The sequence below is a fragment of the Trichoderma citrinoviride genome (assembly GCF_003025115.1).
Source record: "Trichoderma citrinoviride strain TUCIM 6016 unplaced genomic scaffold BBK36scaffold_20, whole genome shotgun sequence".
NCBI classification, from domain to species: Eukaryota; Fungi; Ascomycota; class Sordariomycetes; order Hypocreales; family Hypocreaceae; genus Trichoderma; species Trichoderma citrinoviride.
In genome coordinates, this window is record NW_020194728.1 from 195,575 (window position 1) to 216,954 (window position 21,380).

Here is a 21,380-nt window from a genome sequence, read left to right on the forward strand (position 1 = left end):
GTATTAGAAAGTTGGACATTGTGATCTTCAACTTGACCAAGATCTTGTAGGGCCGCATTTTTTCATCCAGGATCTGACAACTATCGAAGCTTTCACCATCTCAAAAATCTCGACGCATCTATTTAGATTATCTTACTGTCCTACTCTGTACGGTACCTCCGATACAGGGACGCCCGATTCTGGACGGAGATGTCGGCATCACTTGCGCCAGAGTGTAACGAGGTGAAGGAGTAAGTGTGCTCATTGACATCTGACGATGTTTTACATGAAGCTCATACAACGAAACCAAGGCGTTACGACACATGCTTTTTAAAATGGTATAGCGAAAGTGAGAGAACATGCTCCCTTGGTCCAAGTCATGCAGCTGTTCCACTTGACTTACACATTCACAGAGTATCTCCGTGGAGCGGAAAAGGACAACAAGGAATGCGCCGACTTGTTCAACGAATATCAGAAATGCCTAGGTGTACGAAGCTGCCAAGCCGAGCAAGGGCTGGAAACGAGATCATCTCATTGATCATGGGCTGACGGGTGAATTTAGGTTGCACTGAAGTCTCGAGGCATAGATAAGCTTCTCGACGAGGCTCGGGAAGACAACAAGGACAACGACGTAAGGTTAACAGCGCCGAAGAGTAAGTCCACGAATCAAGCAGCGGAAGACGCGTGTGTTTGTATTAATAGCTGTCCAGAGTAGATGGAGCCACGGTTTGACGTCGATTCGTTTTGCGGGGAAGAGGGCATGTCCATCCATAGAACGATGCGATGTTGGCTTTTGCGGAGAGAGGCTCAGACCTGGAACCTCGTATTTGCAGCTTAGATCAACTTAGAAGTGTACATATATAAATATCGCAACGTCGTTTTCCGCACCATTTTGCAAGGTGAACGTCTACGTACGCAGCAGCCGCAGCAGCATGCACCCTCATGCAGCTCGCTGGCCGCGGGCATCGTGAACGAGGCGATACGCAAGCAGAGGCCCATGGATGAGCGGCAATCGTCGTCAACTGCGCGCCACGTGATTCGCTGCGCGGCGCAAACACCTCCAAGAGCCTCCACTCTTGGTGGGCGGCGGGCTTTTTAGTGGACGAGCTGCTCGCCCTGCAGCACCAGCCAGCAGCTTTTCGGCTACGTGCCATCACAGGGACCTGCAACTTGGACTGGACCTGGACCTGGAACTGGACGGACAGCAAAGCACCGCAGCTCGACACACGTCGCGAATCCCCTCCCCTGCGATCGATTGCGCCGCCCGCCCCGAGTATAAAGCCCAGCTCGCGGCTCCGGGCTTCTGCTGTTTGTCGACCGTCCAGAGGCGTCACTTGCGACTGCGGAGCTTGTCCAGACAGACCATCCCGCCCAACGTCGACGCGCGCGCGAGAGACAGAGAGACAGACCCGAAGCCATCGCTCAACCAGCGTCTCACTACGAGCACCTGCGACCTTGACGACTGCGAGCAGCAATTGCACCGTCCAGCACCTCCGTCTTCAGCTCCCCCCCCTTGGCCAGCGGCATGTCCCACCGACCGCAGTAACGCTCTATGCACCCCTTCTCGACCGTGACCCTCGGCATCTTCGTCGCTGGCTACATCACCGCGCGCTGGGACCTCGTTACTCGCCTCTATGAGCTGGCCATCTTTGCCGTGGAATACGGAGTTGTCGTGAGTCGCCCGCCAGCTTTGCGCCGTCGCAATTCGCAGTTTCCAGCATCCCTGGGGGACCAACTTGTCTGACGTTGACGTCCGTCTTTCCTTGTCTGCTTTTAGTTGCGTGTAGCCCGCGGGATTGTGGTCCTGACTGCCTTCTACCTTGCCATCTTTGTGCCAGTGGCCCTCCTCGCCAGGAGAGAAACAAGCCTTGTATGTGTCCCGCCACATCGGTCAACTGCTGCCACACGACCTTCAGCGGAACGAAAAGAAGCTAATGTACCAACGGCTAGCACCCACGAGATCCTGGAGTTGGAATATCTGCGCGAGAGCAGCTCAAGCGACGAGGCTCAATCTGAGTGCTGGGCCTCGTCCTGCCGATAACCATCCTTTGTCATGGTAGAGCATGATGGGTTGATGAGAGTGTTTTGGCCGACAGACATTCGCAAATCTGATCGCACGGGCGTCGTCGTCGGTTGGAGAAACTCGACCCTCGACGTTTTCGTCGTCACCATCCTCGAAGATGTCGATGTCCGTCCTCTTCCAATCCTCGTCCCTCGCTTCTTCTCAAAGTAAACCCGTGGCTAACGCGTTCATCCCGCATCTGCAGGCGCACAATGTCGAGTTCCATCTCAGGTCCGGCACTTTCTTCCGGAGTAGCTCCCACTCCCCGAGCCGGATTTACGAGCACTGTGGCCACTCGTCGATGCATGTCCTAGGTGTGTCCAATGCGGCAGCTCATGATGCGATTGACCCTTCATGGGTCTGCGCCAAGACCAGCACTTACAGCCGCTACCCTCGGATCTCCTGCGCCAAGGCTTCCAGCATCCAGCTCATCCTGTACGATAGGCCCCGCCCAAAGGGCATGCAGTACATATCCCTGAATCCGATAGCGTTGGCTTTGGGGGACAAGGGGACGTTGCCCGAGGATGTCGCCAGCAGCGAAGACGACAGCGAAGAGGCCAAGCTCGAAAAGGAAATGAAGGAGAACCGGCGTAAGCTGGTCGAGAAGCTCAAGCAGCACAGCATTGTCAGGCGAGTTGCGTCGGCCAGAGACAAAGCGCTGCCCAAGATTGTCAACCAAGTCAACTGGTCATGGGAGCTGGAGCAGGCGCTGCAGCACAACGTGGGACGGCTGGGCCCGCGGCCGAAGCGAGGTCTGAGTGTCTCGGAGAGGGTGGTGGAATCGGCCACGACAATGCGGAACTATGTGCTCGTGCAGTTGTGGACCCTGTTCTCGGTATACCTCTTTCCAATCGTGCAAAAGGCCTTTGTCCTCGTGCTGCTCTTCCATCGGATGGTGGCGGAGATTTTTCTCATCATCCTGGAGTTTCGAGCCAAGCCGGGATACGCCGCCCTCAAAGACATCTCGGCCACAGCCCAGCAGATTGAGATCCGCCTCCAGCAGTTTTGCTACTGGCCCATGCAGTACGTCACTCTCCGCCAGCGAAAGGCCAATTGGGCGAGCGTCACGACCAGCCATCCAGACTACATCCGCTTCTACAACAGTCTGTGGCTCGTTGCCAACGACGTCATCATCGGCATGGCTGTGGGCTCGTACATCATTGAGCACAAGGACTGGGTTGCGGACCAGATCCGAGATCTCCTGCGCACCTACACAGTGGAGGCTCTCCAGCGCGGCATATCGTGGCTCATGGGGTGGCCTGCAGGTCTGAAGCTAAACGGTGAACTGGCTGCCTTTCTGGGCGATTTGTTTCTCTGGGTCATTGACTATTGGTCGAGTAAGTCCTGCCATCCGCTACCGTTGTGGAACCTCTGCAAGCTGACACGCCCTCGCGTGATATAGGCTGCATTGAGACGCTGAACCCCATGCTACCGCACATTATCTGGTTCATAGGGTTTTCGTCCTTTGCTGGGGCAAGCATGCCCATCGCCATGTTCTCCGACCTCTTGTCGGTCCTCACCATGCACATCTACTCGTTCTATCTCGCGTCGGCAAGGATATACCACTGGCAGCTCACCATTCTGCGGTCTCTGTTTCACCTGTTTCGAGGAAAGAAGCACAACGTCCTCCGCAATCGTATCGATTCGTGCGACTACGACCTCGACCAGCTGCTCGTGGGCACGATCCTGTTCACCTTGCTCTTCTTTCTTCTGCCCACCGTGATGGTGTTCTACCTCAACTTTGCCATTGCTCGGATGATCATCATATCACTCAAGGCAGGCTTTGATACGCTGCTGTCCTGTTTGAATCATTTCCCCCTATTTGCCCTGATGTTGCGGTTGAAGGATCCGGCCAGATTACCTGGTGAGTACAAGACGTCGTGGAATGACATGTGGAAAAGTGCTAGGGGGTGGGAGGACTAACTTGGACTTGCTAGGCGGCATCCATTTTGAGCTTCGAGATACCCATTATCCTACATCCCCCGACGCTAATGATAACCTTCTTAATGAGCCCCCAACTTCCATCATCTATCTCAAGGTTAGCCTCCACGCCCTAAATCTCACAGCCCAAAAGCAAGTTTGAACTCTAACTCGTCGGTGCAGAACATCCCCCTTCCCTTCCGCGACATGTTCCACCAATACTTCCAAATGGCCCACCGCATCCGCAAGCATTACCTGTCGCCGCGTGTGCTGCTCTGCCTGGTGACTGGGCAGTTTGTGCCGCCGATCAACAGGAAGAATCTGTATAGTCTGCAGTACAGCATGTTGCCGGCGAGGAGGGCCACCGTGTGGGAGATGTGGCGGGCGGTGAATACGGAAATCGACATTCCGCAGAAGAAGCCCTTTCAGATGCCCAATATTCCCCAGTTGCAGAATGGAGGTAAACGGCCTACGGGCTTTGGGAGGACCAGGTCGTAGGGACGAAGGAGAATCCCTCCGAATAATACAAAGTAACTTTTTCAACTCTTCTTTGACTCATCCGCCCAGGAAGCAATTACTTTCATATGCCGGCCAGATTGTTCGATTAGGGACTAGGCCGCGTAGCTTTTGCATACGAAAAGAAACACAAACCTTAACTCAGCATCAAACTATCTTATATCGGCTAAGAAGTGTTCCTCAACGGACCGGCCTCTAACAAGCACATCGTGGCGTTACCTGAAGTACGAGTCTAGAAGGGGGGCTGGGCGAGGCGCAAGAGGGCTTTGACCATTCGAAGCGTTCAAGTTCCCCAACAAGCCGCAGCGCATGTATATAAGAAAGGGGCCCGTCCCCCCCCCCCCCAGTCCAGTCCAGTCCGCTACTTCGCACACATACACACACATTCTCTCCCAGTCCAATCAGACAACAACGATCTTGTTGTCTCATATTCTTCAATAACACACACCCTCAGCCGCTCTCGCTTGCCGAAAAAAAAAATATGCGTTCCGGCCGCAAGCCCACCCTCGGCGACCAAATCGCCGACGCGTACATGGGCGCCGTCATCAACCCGGACCGCACGCGCCGGCCCAGGATCCCAGAGATCCGCGTGGCCTCTCCAAGCGGCGCGGTGACCCGCGTCACCGAGATATGCCACTTCTCCTTCGACGGGCCTCTCGAGAAGGAGCGTAGGGAGACGCTGCGCGAGAGTCTGGCAGAGCTCGAGGAGCGGCGCCGGGAAAGGGCCGCGAGAAATCGCAGCCGGAATCAACCGTGTCTGGCAGATCAGCCAGAGAAGGTACGTTATGAATACCAGTTCTTTTTTGCCAGCAGGACTTTTGTCTGACGGGTGAGAAAAAAGCAGCCTCTCGAAACCAAGCCGGCGGAGAATGAAAAGGCTCCGGCGGAGGAGAAGCCTCCACAGAAAGAAGAGGCTCCGGAACCGAAAAAGGTTCCGAAGGCGGAAGCTCCTCAAGCTTCCTCTGGACCAGTCCGCAAGGGAACTTTCAGAGCCTTGCTGACCTTCGGACGCCATTTCATGCCTTCGAGCCGCGCGAGCTCGCGAGGGTGGCGCCAGTCGCTCATGGGTTGAAGGTTTGGTGGCTGCTCGGGTTTCTGATTTCTCTTCTGGTTGGAATGGCGAAAATTGTTATGGCTGATCGGATCTTTGTTGTTTTTGAGTGGCATCGCCTTACAAGAAATTGGCTTTGGATACCCCTTTTGTTAGATCTTGAATGATATGGACGCGTATAAACAACCTACATTTGACTGGCCAGTGAGTTGAAGTGCCCTCTCCTTATTTGAATCCTCAGCTCCTCCAATATCGAAAGTCTAACATGTGAATCGTGGCCTGTATTTCACCGTGAAGCCTCCGGTATGGCATGAATTCGCTCTATACAGTCACCTCAAGCTGAATCACTGTCGGTGAGCAACGGTGAGGCTCAGAAGCTGGACGGCTGAATCAACGAGGACTAGCCATCGGACAGCGCCTTCCTCCGAACCCATGTTGAACAGATCACGATGCCACCTGCCTCGACACAGGCTTGGCGTCAGCCTGTACCTCAGGCATACGTATTCACCCACCAACAGACTTGCCTTCTCACACTCTTCTCCTACAAAACCATCTTCAATATGCGAATTCGAACCTCATTTTCTGATTGTCTTCCTCATAATGCCTAATATACATCCATGAAACTTCTTCGAAACCTCTAGACGACTTTTCCGAGTGGCTTTCCTGCCGTATCAACTACCTTGTTCAAAAGTCAGACAACGACAAAAGCAAATAAACAGGGGCAGAAACACTCACATTCTGCTAAAAGCCATCATTGCTTAATAAACGAAGCCTCTCTCTGGGTATCTTTGAATGTGGTATGATTCCTTCAAACGACATGCTTAATCCTTGCCTAACAAATATTAGTACCTCGAGCCTCGGACCATGCGAAAGCAATGACATACATATTATAATAGCAACAGCATTGGTCTTCGACCGTTGGCGTACTCCTTCTCGCTCGTTCAGTCTTCGGCGTCCGTCATCTCGGTGTCTTCTTCGGCAGCCTGGGATGCAAAAGCTCCCGCGTTGGTGCCTCCGGGTGCCGGGTGATAGGTGGTCCCCGTGGCCGCTTGACCGTGGCCGAATGGCTCTGGGTTAGGATAAGCGATGGGACGGCTCTGAACTCCATGCTGGCTGGCGGGCAAAGCATGGAACTGGTGGCTGTTCCAAAGCTGCTGCTGTGCTCCAGAGCCCACAGTACCAAAGGTGGCATCTCTGAATCGCTCCGGGACATTTACGAACTGGCCCGTGAAAGCTGGGGCCGCAGCTCCTGAGAACATCGACGACTGCGCGCCGAGAGCTGCTCCGTGGCCGTAGGAAGCGCCCATGGGCGGCGCCACGGACTGGTTGGCAGCCTGCATTGAACTGACGTTCAAAGGGTTCTGATACAGCTGCTCTCCAGGGAAGCGTTGCTGACTCGGGAATCCACTGTTGCCCTGAAGGACGTTGTTCTGCGAATACATGGAAGGGTCAAGAGGCGCGCTTCCAGCAAGGACGCCAATTCGAGAAGCTCTAGGGGTCTCCTGGTCCTCTCCACCGGGTTGGGATGGAAAGGCAGGGGTTCCAGCGCGAGGAGTGCGGTTTCCAGGCGCACTCCTCTGCTTGGCTCGAGCTGCGGCCTCGGAGGCGGCCGAGCCTGGGGCAGACCCGGAAACATCATATCCCTTTCTAGGCATCTTTTCTCGGGGTTCGTTCAAGATACAGTAAAGGAATATCTGACGAAAGATTAGCTGCGGATGCAGAGAAACGATAACGAGGAGCAAGTTGCAAACTCGGAGAAGGAGGCTGGCTCGGGATGAGGCTCACTGAATTTATGGGTATGGCAGTAACTGTTACTGAAAGGCGGATGAAACGGTGAATCGAGTGTGTTTGGTGAATTCGAGTGAAGTAGGAAGAGGCTGGAGGGTGCCGTGCCCTCGAAAGCTGCGGCGAGGAAATATGCGCGGCTCCATTGCGCGGAGAGGGAGCATTGCTCACTTCTTGCTCAGCTTGAGAGGTCGTTAGCCGGCCGAACCGAGCTGAAACTGAATAGAAAGTCAGTTTTCTTCTTTTGCAAGAGGGCCAGCCGGGTGCTTGCCCCGTTTGGTGGCAAAGGAAAGCTCGATGGAAGGGAGCACACATGGGCAGCCATGAGGCTCGAAGGATAGCAGCTGGCGAGGATGTTCTCCCGGTCTGCCACCATCATGAGGATGAAGCTCTCAAATGCTTATTGATTGTCAACGAGTCAAAAAAAAAGCCGAATGCAGATACTGATAGTCTTAGGAGGTAACTATATTCAATACATTGGCTGTCTGATATACATGGATTTCTTCGAGTCGTCTCTACATAAGCTACACCAAAACGAGGCAGGCAGGCAGGCACCCTTTCCCACCAAACCCAGGAACATTCCATACATGAAAAGAAACGTCTCGTCAAACGAAACATGCCAAGCTGCAGTCAAGTGATCTGATATCATGCCTCTGGCCGAGCGACAGATCGGGTAGTAAGGCAGGCCAACTGCACGTCTCCAGGGGCCTACCGTACTTATAAACAAACGGGGCGAGCGAGTTGGCGGGTGGTTCGTTCACTCCTCGGCATCAGCCATCTCGACGTCGCCGTCCTTGGATTTCTTCTTCTTCTCTTTTCTCTTCTTCTTCTTTTCCTGCGCCTCGCCGCCTTCTCCCGCTTCTTCTTCCGCCTTCTTCTTCTTCTCCTTCTTTTCCTTTTTTGCCTTCTTGTCCTTCTTATCCTTCTTCTCTTTTCGGACGGCGGCAGCTTCGTCGTTGCCGTTGCCGTTTCCGTTTACGTCTTCCGCAACTTCATCCGTCTTTTCGTCCTTTTGCTCAGCATCCTCCTCCGCCTCCTCCTCCTTTGCCGTCTTTTTCTCGCCGTTGGCCTTGACTTCGCCCTTGTTCTTGGGCGCAGCCGCAGCCGGCGCCTTGATTTCGTCAAGCTCCTTCATCCAGTTCTTCCAGTCAAAGCGCCGCGTCTTCCACATGTCTCCCTTCCACGTCCGCCAGACGCTCCGCCCCATCCACGACTCTCTCAGCTGGGGCTCGTGCGACGCGAGGGCGGTCATGACCTTGTCCTTGATGTGCTGGGGTATGCTCCAGTCCTTGCCCTTGCTGGGGATCTCGGCGATGGCGTTGATGAGGTTGTGGCCGTACTGGGATGTTGCCAGGTCGGCTATGTGTGGCATCAGCGTGTTGACGAGGCCCTTTTGGAAGACGGAGTTGGAAGACGGCGTGGCGATGGCGGTGGTGAGGACGGTGACGGTGGGCAGCGAGGTGTTGGCGAGGCGGAGGACGAGGTCGGATGGCAAGGCGAGGATGGATTCGTGGACGGCCTTGGATGGGCCGGGGATGGATAGGAGAGTGGTCAACAGCTTGGCGCCGTGAGACTGGACGGCGTATTGGTTCTTGGTCACCTGCTGTACATCCTTCTTCTTTTTCTGCTCTTCCTCTTCGCTGGCAGATAAAGAGCACAATGTCATGACTAGGTCGGCGGGTTGACTGCCGCAGCCCTCTTTCAGGCCCTTCATTAACTTCTTGATTTCGTCATTGATGTTTCGGGCCGCGCATCGCTCGAAGAGGGTCGACAGGACGTTGTATCTTGCTTTGGAGACCAGCTGTGGGACGGTCGGCGCAATCTGATCGACGGCCTTGGCGAGATCATCTTTGCCGAGCCGCTGCAGTACCCGGATGGCCGGGTAGCAGGAGATGTCGTTGCGGACGTAGCCCTGTATCCTAGGAAGGAAAATGTTTTGGTTGAGCGCCTTGAAGATCTTTCCCGGCGCGTGAGTGACGAGGGTCTCGATGAGCCGGGAGCCGATTTGGTCGTAGATCATGCCGTTGACGAACTCGGAGGCCGCAGAAGAGCCATCAGATAGAGATTTAGGGGCTCCAGGGAGCAGCTTCTGGAGCAGAGAAGGCGAGGCATCGCCAGCGTTCCCATCCTCGCCTTTGGCCTTGGCCTCACCCTTGTTGAGCGTCAGGTCCAGCTCCAAGATGAGCTGCAGGATCGGGTTGCCAATGGGGTGCTTGGCCAGGACCTGAATCGCCGTGGCGTCCATCCCTTCCACCGAATCCCGCATAATCTTGTTGGCCGCCATGATGAAGGATGCCGGCACAGCTCGCTTGCCGCGGTTTTGCGCATCCGCCTCTGTTGACCCAACCACTGTAATCTTCTCTTTCCTCTTGCTCTTGAGCAGCGTCCGCGATGATTGTTCTTCCAGGGGCATCCCGGACAAGACGAGCAACAGGACCCGCAGCGTGTGTGAGGCGAAGCGGTCGGTGATGAGGTACCCCAGGCTGCCCTCGAGCTCGTCCAGCGTGGCCAGGAACAGGTGCTCCATGGACGCCTCCGGCTGCTGCTCCTCGACGTCGGCGCCCTTGGTGTCCATGACGAAGCCGGTAAAGCCGGCGAGCTCCTGCGTGACGACGCCGGCGGACCGGAGGAAGAGGGCTTCGCAGCAGTGGCTGGCGAAGCGGTGCTGCACCAGCGACAGGAAGTGGCCGCCAAAGGCCTCGAACAGCTGCTTCTTCTGCGAGGTGCTGGCGAGCTGGATCAGGCGCTCCATGAGCCGCGAGCAGGACTGGCTGCTGGCGATCTTGAGCTCCTTGCCCCTGGCCTCGCGGTAGACGCTCTGCAGGAACATGTCGCGGTCCTCGGGGGTCGGGAACTGGTTCAGCTCGAGCATCTCGTCGGCTCGTCGGAAGTACTCCTGCTCGTCGTCGGCCAGCATGCCGAAGAACTCGCGTTCGCCGGGACCACCACCGCCCTGGTGATGCGAGGATCCGTAGTCCTCCTCCTCGCCATTTGCGTTGTGGTAGTGAGTGCTGTAGTCGTTGGTGTTGTTGTAGTCGCCTTCGTCATCGTCTCGGCGCTGGCGCTTGTGTTCGTGGGCGTTGGGATTGGCAGTTTCGGAATGTTTGCGCTTGCGCTCCTCGCGCACGGCGCCTCGTTTTGTTCGCGGCTTGGGCATTGTGGTTGCAGGGCGATTTCGGCAAAGAATTGTGTGGGGAAATCGACAGAGAAAGAGAAAGACGGGGGGGGGGAGCTTGAGATGAAGTTTTGGAACTTTTTTTTTTCTTGGACGGAAGATTGTCGTTGATAAGATCTTATCGCAGCTAGCGCAATTGACAGGGGTCACATATGCAGCGGAGTGGAGAGCTGGGGTGCGCTTCGACAGAATGCGGTGGTGAAGCATCAGTAGAACATTGATCTCTTGAGAAACCGACTGGGAGAGCGGGTTCTAGAAATCGCACGATGAGCCTGTAAAATTTGATGGAAGAAGATAGATATATGCATGCTGACATGTATACTGCAAGGCAGGGAGTGGCTAGTATTCGACACCTTAACTTGACTAGGTACCCAAGTACCGTACAGCATACATACATATCGCGAGGTTCGTATAGAGCAAGTGTTCATAAATATCCTGTAAAAGTCTATGCCAAAATTCCTACAAGGTTCGATAAGTAGTAGTATATGCGTTTTAAATGCCAATAAACCATGAAACGTAAAACTCTATCCAACAACCACCTTCTTCAACTTCAGTGGAATGCCCGGTCCGTCTTCAGAGGGGAATTGCCTGGCTCAGCTCGTTCATGGCCTTGACGAGACCCTCCACCGTTCCCTCCAGCGTCTGCAGATTGACCACGACACGCAAGAAGCTGCCGTGGTCGCCGGGGGCGTAATCGACCATGAACCCTCTCCCAATGAGCGCCTGGGCAATCTGCTGCGTTCTGAGCGTGTTCACCTTCCTGTCAGAAGGCAACTTGCCTCCAGGGGCCGAGTAGAAGCAGACCTGGAGACAGGGAGGCGGGTTCGTCGAGACCATGACATAGTCGCCGGCTTCGTCCAGGAGCTTGTATAGGTAGCTGGCCATGTCAAAAGCGTGGTCGATTTGCCGCTCGAAACCCTTGGCGCCGTAATAGACCCAAGCCAGGGCAATCTTGAGGGCGTCTCCTCGTCGGCCACACTGCAGCGTCAGGTCCGCCAGATCCCAAATCTCCTCGTCGCCGCCGCCGTGGAAGAGGTACCCCGCCGAAGTGCTGTTTGCGCGCTGGAAGATGCGCACGTCCGGGCCCAGCAGCAGGGAGCACGTGCAGGGGGCGTTGAGCATCTTGTGCGGGTTCACCGTCAGCGAGTCGGCCAGGTGCGAGCCCTTCATCTTCCAGGCCTGCGCCTTGGAGAAGATGACGCTGCCGCCCCAGCTGGCGTCGATGTGCATCCACAGGCCAAACTCCTTGCAGATCTTGCCAATCTCCTCAAACGGGTCAAAGGAGCCCTTGACCGTGGTGCCGGCCGTCGTGTTGACGTACAAGGGCGTCTTGCCCTGCTTCTTGGCGAGCAGGACGAGCTCTCGGAGGGCTTGCGGCCTCATCCGGCCCTCGCCGTCGACGGGGACCGCCCACACGGCGGACGAGCCCATGCCGGCCGTCATGGCGGCCTTTTCCACCGAATAGTGGCCGTGTGCGCTTGTGAAGACGACAAAGTCATGCTTGCCGTTGCCTCCGGTCTTGCTTTGCGGGTACAGCGTGTTGCGGGCTACGATGAGAGATGTGAGGTTGGATCCGCTGCCTCCGGGACATGAGACGCCGCCGGCAAATTGCCCATCAAAGTTGAAGAGATTGGCAAATGCCCTGGTGGTTGTCTTTTCGATGACGGTCAAAGCCGGCGAGACGCTGTATACGTGCAGCTTGAGAAGGAGTTGGTCGATTAGGACAGGCAGTGCATGAGTCAGAGATACGACTTACATTGGTGTTGAGAACAGACAATAAGAGATCGGCGATAACTCCCACCTGAAAGTGTCCATCAGCGTCGGGTCCATACGGTAGGCAACTGATGTAAAAAAAGACACTTACTGGAGTATTACTCGCGTAGAGTTTGTCCAGAAACCCTTGGTCCCAGGTATTCACGCTGTACTTGAGCAGCCTCTCGATGGTTTGCAAGAGGCCATCTTTACCCAGCCCTTCCTCCGGCAGAAGGAACTTTAGCCTGGCGACCAGATCCGACGGCTTTCTTGAGTCAATCAGGACGTTGTGAGGCTCTCCGTTGGCATTCACGCCCAGATTCCCCGTGACCTTGTCGGCCGCGGCATCGTCGGCAGCCTTGATGAAGGGAATGATGAGCTGCTGAACAGACTCTAGGAGCTATAAAGTAGCGAAATTAGTTCTCCAGCCAAAAAGCAAAGGGGACCGAAAACGGTCAGGATTGATGGATCGTACATCGGCAGTCTCCACAGCCCTGTTCAGCTGGAGTTGAGGCTCGCCGTTGCTGGTGAGGCCGTTGCCTGTGGCAGTCATGGCAGGGGACTTTTTATTTTACTTTCGGAAGCAAAGAAGAACAAAAGCGGTTGGCCTTGTTGTCGAGAGAGTAGGAGGGATAATAGAAAAAAAAATCCAAAGGAGAATCAGACACTAAAAGAGCCACCGTCTCTTTATTTACTAATTCGCTCAGCCTCGACTTGCGAAGAGGCGGCGAGGATGACAGAATCTACCAGGTAAAAGGCAGCACGGGAGCAGCGACATTCAATGCTAATACTGAGCCAGCCTGACGCGAACCAACGAAGCCGACGAGGCAATCCAAGGCAGATGCACTGCAGATGGAGGAACAATTCACTCGAATCAACATCATTCTTCCTATCCAGAACAAAGGTATGGTAAATACCCAGTCAACCGAGCCTTTGCCGCATCGACAACCCATCATTAGTGACTTGAGCCACCCTGGACCTCTTCTTCCCAATTGCGCCATTGAGCTGTCCTCTGTCGTTTTCCCATACCTCGGCCTGTCGGGAAATTTTTCTTTCGTCGCGACGTGGATGAGTTGGCACTTGGCGGCTAAAGATGCGTGCTAGGCTCTGGCTCAATGCCGCTCAGAGTTGAGGCGACATTCCGGATCTCATTGAATCTTTTGCTTACCTACCTTACCTATGGTGGGTCGCTGATGGGGGTGACGATGGCTTCATCATCATTGGCAATGACAGCCTCGTCTTATAAGATGGATGCATTTGGTACAAGGCCGTCATGCTGGGCCATGCCAAACGACATTCACATGCGAGTAAGACGATCATGGCAAGTCTTTCCAGCCACTCACGAGATCCCAGTGAGACAAGACATGACGAGTGTGCGAAACAGGCGACCAGTGATATCGTGGCTCGACGCCCAAAAGAGAAACGCATCTGATTGATAGCGCAAGCCTTGAGAATCGCACTTGTTACATATCCATACAAACCTTGGTACTACTGGTATTGACTCCGTCCTGGCCAAGAGCAGGCTGCATCGCGCTATAGATGCAGTATTGATTCCATGAGCATCCCAAGTAGGTATTCTATGCATCAGCCCGGCGTTGCAACGACACGGAGGTTCCCGACCAGCCTTGCTGATCTTGCATCAATAAACGACCAACAGCACGATACAGTCGCATCGCTCATCACGGCTGCCGGACTCATAGAAGATGATGACGACTTGGTGCCATGTTCCATGCCCAGTCTCAAAGGCGGCTGTCAACTTAATACCTCCACGCAGTGAATTGGACAAAGTTCCTTTCAGCCGTCACAGGGCTGTTTGATGCGCACTCATCCGGGCGCACGCTCGGTAGTGAAGGCGGTACTCGTGTCCATAGGGCCAGTCCTGGGGCGTCAGGGCGTAAATGGTTTCGTCTCAGACGGGACGGCAGAGAACTGGAAGGCATCTCAACGGCTTATCTGGATCAAGCGGCATTGCATCCCAGCCCCAACAACTTGACACATGCCGGTGTCGGTGTATCCCGCGTCGAGGTAGGGCGTTAGCGAAAGTAGAGTGAACCGTTGCCGTGGCGCACAGGCAGCATCTGCAAGACCATCTGTTCTTTGGCGAGATTGATCATGCCCGAGTAACGCAAGGGAAGCACAGCACGGGTTTGAGTTGACTGTAGCAGCGTTGCAGGGTAGGGAGTCATGAGCATTGGCATGTGACGGTGATCTTGATCTTGTATTCATCATGCAACAAAGGCTCAAAGAAATCGTTGTCTGTGTTCCTGCTAACGCGAGGGGTAATGTCTATGTCGTCGGCTACAGCCATCGGAGTTTTGCCTGACTCGGACTCGGATGCTTCGTTTCTTGTATCCACGATGGGTTCATGCATGATGGGCCTCAAGCAGGTGTCAACGTCAAAAAGGTTGTTCTACCAATTACATTGCTTACCACGGATATACTATCCATGTCATCCATATCCTTTTGGCCCCTTGAATACGAGGGATACAGCATAGTTACTATGTTTATCTATCTCCCGGGTCGCCGGAAAAAGACAGACATGGTTCGCATTGGCTACCAAGATTGCGAGCCTCGAGATTCTGATACTGCCAAGGTGATGCGGCATCTGGCCGATTGATGCAGAAGCTCCAGCGTCCAGGGACGCCCATGACTTGCAGCTCCCCTGGAGGGGCTCCACACAGAACCAACGGCCGTGATTAAACGTCAAATGACAGGCGTCGATGGAATGCAACTGCTGGTGCCAGTGATGGAGGCACCTGTATGCAGGCAGGGATGCCGCTATCACAGCCTCAAATGGCTGACTGCTACTCATCAGTACGTCTACACAGTCACAGAGTCAAAGGAACAAATAATGAGAAACCAGGCAGCGAAGAGCAAAGAGCAAGCAACTTACGAGTACAATATAGGTTGATTATTCTGCAATGACACCTGTCACGATGCAGTCGCACTCCGTAGGTACTCTATCAAACTGTCTCCCTGCAAGTAACCCATCAATCACCACGCAGCTACAGGACTCACACGCAAAAAAGCATCAACCACCACCAACCAACGAATCCCATCCAATCCCACCCCCCATCCCGGAGCATTTCCAATCAATCAATCAAACCCGCCCACCAGCCTCAACATCCCCCTACAGGCTTCATCCTCGTCCCATCAAGCTAAGCTTCAGTTGCAACGGGACAAATTGGCGGGGACCTGCCCCGAGCGTCTTCTCGCCTAGCAGCTCCGAACCCTTGTCGGTGTCGGCGACGAGCGAAATTGCCCGCGATGCACGACGCCAGAGTCGGATTGATGCCCAGCTGCTGCTGAAAAGCCGTCTGGCGGCTCTTGACGACGACGGAGTCAACAGATGTCAAATGCCACCTGCAGCGTAAACCCCTGGCCCGTGTGTCCTCTCCGCTCTTCACGAGCGCTCAGGCTGCATCTGCATTTCTCTTTTCGGTCTGTTTCCGTTGTACAGAGGAGGGCGAGCTGATGACTGTTCAAGTTGAAAGCTTTTGCTTGTGTGTGCTCTCCTCAGCTGGTCTCTCGTCCCCCTTTAGATCGAAGGCTGTCAGAACAAACCCCCCTAAAACTATGCCCTGCTTCCGTCCATCTACCTCTTGTCTCTCTCTGCGGCATCATACAGCTCCTCCCTCAAGCCTCTTGAAATCTCCAGCTGGCATCGTGCCCTACCAAAGCCCCCAAAATCCCACCCAACCCGTCCCGTCCAATATCAGAATCCTGCCACGAGCATCCCCTGATCCCGGCCCTTGGCTTCGCTTGCCCCGGACCCCTTGACGCTCCTTGTCCTCTCTGGGCCATGCAAAATTTCGCCTCCACAGGCCCGCCAGCTCTCATGAATCCCTGCATTGTGCCTTTTTTCCCTCTTCTTCTGCCTATCTTTGCCGCTGCCTTTTACCAAGTACTACTCGTACGGAGGTACCAGCGGCTGAGAAAGGCCTCTTCTCCCTCCCTCTGTCAAGAGTGTTAGCCCAACATATCCAGGATTAGATAGTGCTAGCAGTAGTAGGTACTACCTATCTGCCGGTGAGTGGATTCGCAAAGGGATCCCCGAGCCCCAGATTTCCAGGCCCATTCATCAAAGCTGCAGCAGTAGCTTGCCAATAATAACGACGATTTCAACCTGCAGCTGGGCGGTTGGTGCTAGTAGTAGTAATCTGTGAAGTGTGTGTGTTGCTCACGATCCAGAACGCGGGTCCCTGAGCCTTGTGGTGGTACTCGTTCGAAAGGTACAGCCGTCTTTTTCTCGTGTTGGCGTTGAAAATCCCATCTTTTTCTTTCCTTTTTTCCTTGCTTTTCTTCTTCTTTCCTTTTTTTAACACTCTTCCCCTCTTTACAATTGTGCCTTGAACTAATTCTCGTTTGCCCTGTTCGTTTCCTACTTTCACTTCTCTGCCAGTCTCTTCTTTTCCCCGTGCTCTTGTTCCTTCAGCGAGCGAGTCGACGTGAACTGCCGAGCTTGATAAGCGGAACAAACTTCGTACCTTGCATACACCACCACTCCTTTGCAACATACTACCTTATTCGGGGCTTCTGCTTCTCTGCCCGCTTGAACCGACGAACCCTGTCCTTCGACAGACATCTTGAACATCATCGATCGTCCTCTGCCGTCTTCGCTCTCTCCAACCCTTTGCTGCCTGCAAATCGTATCTCTCCCGTCCGGGTAGCACAAAAGCCCAGCCCTCTCTCGTCTCCCTCTCTCCTCCATCCCGGCGCAACAACACAAACAGCAAACACACACACACACACACACACACACACACACACAAACACAAACATCCAAAACCTACGCCATGGCATCATCACAGACGCAGGCCCCCGTGCCCATCTCCATCACCATCTGCGGCGACGGCGGCTGCGGCAAGTCGTCCATCACGCTGCGCCTCGTGCGCTCCGCCTGGACGTCCGACTACGACCCGACCATCGAGGACAACTACAGCGTCACGCGCGTCATCGACGGCGTCACGTACCACCTCTGCCTGACGGACACGGCGGGCCAGGAGGAGTACCGCGGCATGTGGGCGTCGTCCAACCTCGGCGCCGACGCCTTCCTCATGGTCTACGACATCACGTCGCGCGACTCGCTCGACGCCCTGCAGCACTTTGACGAGCTCATCGACATGGAGGCCGAGGTGCGCCTGGACAACGCCGAGCGCGCCCGCGCCGCCGGCATCTCCCCGGCCTACACCGGCTCCGGCGCCGGCGCCAGCACCGTCCCGCCCGTCAAGATCGTCGCCGGCAACAAGTGCGACCTGCAGGAGAGCCGCGCCGTGCCCGCCGCCCAGGGGCTCGACTGGGCCCGCCGCCACGGCGCCGGCTTCATGGAGACGAGCGCCCGCCTCGAGGTCAACATCGAGGAGACGTTTGCCCTCATCGTCAAGCGCGTCGTCGAGCGCCGCCGCCTCGCCGAGGAGGGCGTCCTCGACAACACCGAGATGAGCGCCCGCGGCATGACCAAGCCCCTCACACCATTGCCCGGCGGCGAAGACGACGAGAAGCGCGGGCCGGGCGTCCGAGGACCCATGATCAACGGGGACAAGGTCGGCCGCGGGCAGGGCGGCTTCTGGAAGAAGCTGCGGTGTTGGTGACGACAAGACGAATTGCTGGGATTGTGTCGACACGAGTTCGCAGGGAGAAGAGTGCCAAAGACGGGACCAAAGCCTTTCATTTTCCCAATTCAGACATTTCCTCCCTTTTTTCGTTCTTCACATGTTTGTTTCCACTGCTTGTCGATCAATTGGGGGCATATCTTTTCTTATGTTATTTGTTATTTTTTTTTCCGTGTTTCTCATTTCGGTCCTTGTTCACAGATACCACATGGATACATACGTATGGCGGGCGTCAGGGTTGAGAATATGATATTCGGGCCAAAAAGCATCGTTAGTCGGAGGGACAAGCAGGTCTGTTATTTTCCTTTTTATTTTATTTTTTATCTTTGTGTTATTAACAGCGTCATGTATAAAAAGAGTCATGTATATCTTGCAGCATAACTGCTTCCCCGCAGGCCTACTCTAACCTAATCTCTCAAAAGCAACGTTCCGACTTGCTTTCTCTCATATTACAAGCTTCGGATTTTGAATGAATCACTTGGTCACTTGGACCTTGGTAGTGCAGATGAATAGTTGAAGTCTTTTGAGAAAGAAACTAAATCCGAGCTGAGAAATCCTTCCCTCCACTCTGCCTGCACGACACACGTCTATAAGCGCCGCAAGGTTTGCTGTATATCGTTCATTACCGTCCCTGATAGTTTCCCAAAGTATTACCCATGCCCATATACGCCCAAAAAAAAACATAGAATCCGTGTTCTCTTGTCTATAAGAACCCGCTCGGCCGAGCCGCATCACCGCAGACAAAAGACCATCCATTACTGCTTGCTGTCGACCCAATCCCTCCACTTCTTGTACTCGGGATAGTTGAGACTGACTTTCTTGCCTTGATACCGCGTCAACTTGATGTCCAGGTCCTGCCACTTGGAGCGGCTGCCCATCCACCCGGCCTTGCGAATCAAGCTGAAGAGCGTCTCATCCTTTGTCCACCCTTGCTCCAGCGCCACGTCGGGGAGATACGTCGCGCCGTAGCGCCGACCGCGATCGGAGAAGGAGATGCGGATGCCGTGGGTGCCAATCTCCCAGTCGTGCACGTCCTTGGCCTCCTCAAAGTCCGTGAGCAGCGTCACGGCGGCCTGGAGCGTCGGGAGCTCGCGCTTGGAGATGGGGCGGAACCGCGTGTCTTGCAGGGCCGAGATGAGGGCGTATTCGGGGATGCCCTCGGCCAGCGGCTGGGACTCAAAGGTGCCGATGCAGCCGCGCAGGGAGACGTCGCCGTCGGCGGGGTCGACGGTGTTCCATGTGACGAAGAGGGGGGCCGCAGTTGGCGGGGCGCCGGGCAGGGAGGACGTGGACGTTGCTGGCGTAGAGGCCGCGGCGGCTGACAGCGACGTCGAGGAGGAAGACGTCGAAGAAGATGACGAGGCGGTTTCGGCGGCGAGACGCCGCAGAGCGGGATTCAAGGGAGCGTCAGAGGGGCCGGACGCGGGGGCTGAAGCGGAGCTGCTGGCCTTGTATTCGGCCCACGAGGACTGGATCTCTTCAAGGGAGAGCGGCTTTCGGTTGTTGAGCTCGGCGTCGAGAGCCTCGAAACACGCGATGCAATGCTCGACGGTTGCCATCTTGGAGGGAGAGAGGGGAGTACTTGCAGCGGAGAAACACGGAACGAGAAGACGAAGCGAAGCACGAGAGGAGAAGGAAGTATGTTGTCACGGAGGAAACCAGAAGACGGCGAGAGGCAGAAAGGTTTTTGTTCTTTTTTCGGTCTTTCAACGCCACTTGAGCGACTAGAGAGGAGAATCAGAAGCACGGGATCTAGGAAAAGTTTGCAAAAGGGCAAAGTTCTCACTGGACGGCGAGAACGAGAGGGAAGGAGGAGGAAGAGGAGCGGAAGCACATGCAAAGAAGATGGACATCCGTTGAATCATGCATGGCTCCTCTTCCCGAGTCCAGCGCCCCCACCTGTGACTGGAGGTACCGGATGACCCCGCGATTGATGCGGTTTTTGCTGGGCTCGACTGGTGGCTGGGAGAAGGCTGAAAAAGGATGAGGGAATCGAAAAGAATACGCTCCCGGGTCCATTGATGACGAGATTGATCCTGATGGGTCAGCCACGGTGGCGCAGGAGGTGGGAGTGTGGCGATGCTGAGTTTTCTTTCCTTTTGCAAGTGGATGATGTAATCAGCTTGACGGCTTTGATTTGCGGGGAGACAGATTGGTCCGTCGGATCGTTTCTGTTTCGCCTGGCGTTTCAACTGGCGTTCATCAGACATTGGTGATGCTGGGATCTTTCGGTTTGCTGCTGGAGTTATTTCTTACATGTTCTTTCTTGGAATGTGCTTGCTGCTTTGATACTTATTTGAGTTCTTCTTATCTTGATTTGATAAGGTCGTACAGCAATGCGTTTTTGACAAGGGCCAGCAAAAGAGTTCAGTGGGAAGAACCCCTACATCCCCCAGCTTAGAGCTTAGACCTGTTGTTCATCTCTCAAGCTACTCCGTACAGTGACATACGAGTTACGGCTTGTCAAAACTTCTTTTGAGCTCTGAAAATCCCATGTCTTTTGTTTATACAGAAATTATCTCTCAATTATCAATTACGGTATCACCCCGTTGACGAATTCATCTGCTGCGACTTACACCAAACCCAAGCAGCCCCTCCATCTCCATGTCATCCCTCAGCCCCCAAATCCCAAAACCACACACTTTCAATCTCGAGCTTCACTCTGTTTCCCAATTCACCACCCTTTCTTCACCATACCACACAGCCATACGCGCCGTCCAAAACAACCTCCATGTCATTATTTCATCTTTTGCAGCGCCAAACGGTACTTGAGTCTTCTATTTAAGCTGCTCTGCCCCAGGGCGAAGGGAGGGAGGCTTCTGAAGCACGCCTGCGTTTCAGGTCCGGCTGGCCCCCCCTTTCTCCGTGACCGTCTCCCGATCGAAACGAAACCGGAACCGCCATGAATCATCTTTTATGCCTTTTCCAGCAACTGGATTCACATAAATCGTAGTACATGTAATATTTGTAGCATTCAATTCGGGAAAGGCGGTCTTGTTCTGTCTCTCCTTTCCCCCACGCTGCCGCCGCTCGGAGGCGCTAAATTGCTTGTTCGAGGCTCTCTTTCCGTGCTTCATCAGTTTCGGCTTGCGTTATTCAAGGAAAAAGGGTCAAGGGTCCAATGGATAGCAAGGATGGGAACCGCTTGTCTTCGTTCTCAGTACCCCGGGATGCCTGCCATTGTTGTTTCGGGGCTTCAACTCGCCGTGTTTGAGATCCGCTCCCGACTTGCCGATAGTAACAAGGAGAAACGTGTAGTGTGTTTGACATCGTTGACGAATTGATGTAGTTCCAAAGGCCAGACGGGCGGCTCGCCGTACGTACATATAAACGGCTTGGCTCTTCTCTGTTTCCTGGCTTCTTCTTTCTTTCTTTTCCTTTCTTCATTCCTTTCAAGCATCCTTCACTCACTCTTCGTGTTTTCCATTTTTTTTTTTGGTTCTATCTTCTTGACTCTTGTCGCCGGTCGACTTTTCATCATCAATCGCTTCATTTTTCTTCACTCGATCTCTTCTTTCTTCGCCCTCT

General features: G+C 54.5%; 9 protein-coding genes across 9 annotated transcripts; 5 read left to right on the plus strand and 4 right to left on the minus strand.

Annotated features, from left to right (window-relative positions):
- Window positions 1-189: 189 nt before the first annotated feature.
- BBK36DRAFT_1130589 (UPF0203-domain-containing protein) lies at window positions 190-694 on the plus strand (the record flags this gene model as incomplete). The annotated part of the gene is made up of 4 exons (XM_024891855.1): window positions 190-230; window positions 291-328; window positions 393-466; window positions 542-694. 4 exons carry the CDS (start codon window positions 190-192, stop codon window positions 692-694), a joined length of 306 nt encoding a protein of 101 aa, XP_024745280.1.
- An 837-nt stretch (window positions 695-1,531) lies between these two features.
- BBK36DRAFT_62025 (phosphatidylinositol glycan, class Q) lies at window positions 1,532-1,995 on the plus strand (the record flags this gene model as incomplete). Its single annotated transcript, XM_024898377.1, has 3 exons — window positions 1,532-1,651; window positions 1,757-1,849; window positions 1,930-1,995. 3 exons carry the CDS (start codon window positions 1,532-1,534, stop codon window positions 1,993-1,995), a joined length of 279 nt encoding a protein of 92 aa, XP_024745281.1.
- Window positions 1,996-2,247: 252 nt separating this feature from the next.
- On the plus strand, window positions 2,248-4,461 carry BBK36DRAFT_1136682 (Gpi1-domain-containing protein; the record flags this gene model as incomplete). Its single annotated transcript, XM_024893066.1, has 4 exons — window positions 2,248-3,378; window positions 3,444-3,905; window positions 3,979-4,079; window positions 4,145-4,461. The coding sequence occupies exons 1-4, from the start codon at window positions 2,343-2,345 to the stop codon at window positions 4,457-4,459; spliced, it is 1,914 nt and encodes a 637-aa protein (XP_024745282.1). The 5' UTR covers window positions 2,248-2,342.
- Window positions 4,462-4,958: 497 nt separating this feature from the next.
- BBK36DRAFT_8845 (hypothetical protein) lies at window positions 4,959-5,549 on the plus strand (the record flags this gene model as incomplete). The annotated part of the gene is made up of 2 exons (XM_024898579.1): window positions 4,959-5,255; window positions 5,319-5,549. The coding sequence occupies 2 exons, from the start codon at window positions 4,959-4,961 to the stop codon at window positions 5,547-5,549; spliced, it is 528 nt and encodes a 175-aa protein (XP_024745283.1).
- Window positions 5,550-6,469: 920 nt separating this feature from the next.
- On the minus strand, window positions 6,470-7,183 carry BBK36DRAFT_1130523 (hypothetical protein; the record flags this gene model as incomplete). The annotated part of the gene is made up of 1 exon (XM_024891851.1): window positions 6,470-7,183. One exon carries the CDS (start codon window positions 7,181-7,183, stop codon window positions 6,470-6,472), a length of 714 nt encoding a protein of 237 aa, XP_024745284.1.
- Window positions 7,184-8,070: 887 nt separating this feature from the next.
- Window positions 8,071-10,470, minus strand: BBK36DRAFT_68786 (ARM repeat-containing protein; the record flags this gene model as incomplete). Its single annotated transcript, XM_024898524.1, has 1 exon — window positions 8,071-10,470. The coding sequence occupies one exon, from the start codon at window positions 10,468-10,470 to the stop codon at window positions 8,071-8,073; it is 2,400 nt and encodes a 799-aa protein (XP_024745285.1).
- Window positions 10,471-11,058: 588 nt separating this feature from the next.
- On the minus strand, window positions 11,059-13,007 carry BBK36DRAFT_1136683 (glutamate decarboxylase; the record flags this gene model as incomplete). The annotated part of the gene is made up of 5 exons (XM_024893067.1): window positions 12,927-13,007; window positions 12,716-12,828; window positions 12,353-12,640; window positions 12,245-12,289; window positions 11,059-12,186 (listed from the first exon to the last, which is right to left on the minus strand). The coding sequence occupies exons 2-5, from the start codon at window positions 12,791-12,793 to the stop codon at window positions 11,062-11,064; spliced, it is 1,536 nt and encodes a 511-aa protein (XP_024745286.1). The 5' UTR covers window positions 12,794-12,828; window positions 12,927-13,007.
- A 4,029-nt stretch (window positions 13,008-17,036) lies between these two features.
- On the plus strand, window positions 17,037-17,831 carry BBK36DRAFT_1130604 (putative ras small monomeric GTPase; the record flags this gene model as incomplete). The annotated part of the gene is made up of 1 exon (XM_024891856.1): window positions 17,037-17,831. The coding sequence occupies one exon, from the start codon at window positions 17,037-17,039 to the stop codon at window positions 17,829-17,831; it is 795 nt and encodes a 264-aa protein (XP_024745287.1).
- A 776-nt stretch (window positions 17,832-18,607) lies between these two features.
- On the minus strand, window positions 18,608-19,411 carry BBK36DRAFT_1163508 (hypothetical protein; the record flags this gene model as incomplete). The annotated part of the gene is made up of 1 exon (XM_024894542.1): window positions 18,608-19,411. One exon carries the CDS (start codon window positions 19,409-19,411, stop codon window positions 18,608-18,610), a length of 804 nt encoding a protein of 267 aa, XP_024745288.1.
- Between the last annotated feature and the right edge of the window lie 1,969 nt (window positions 19,412-21,380).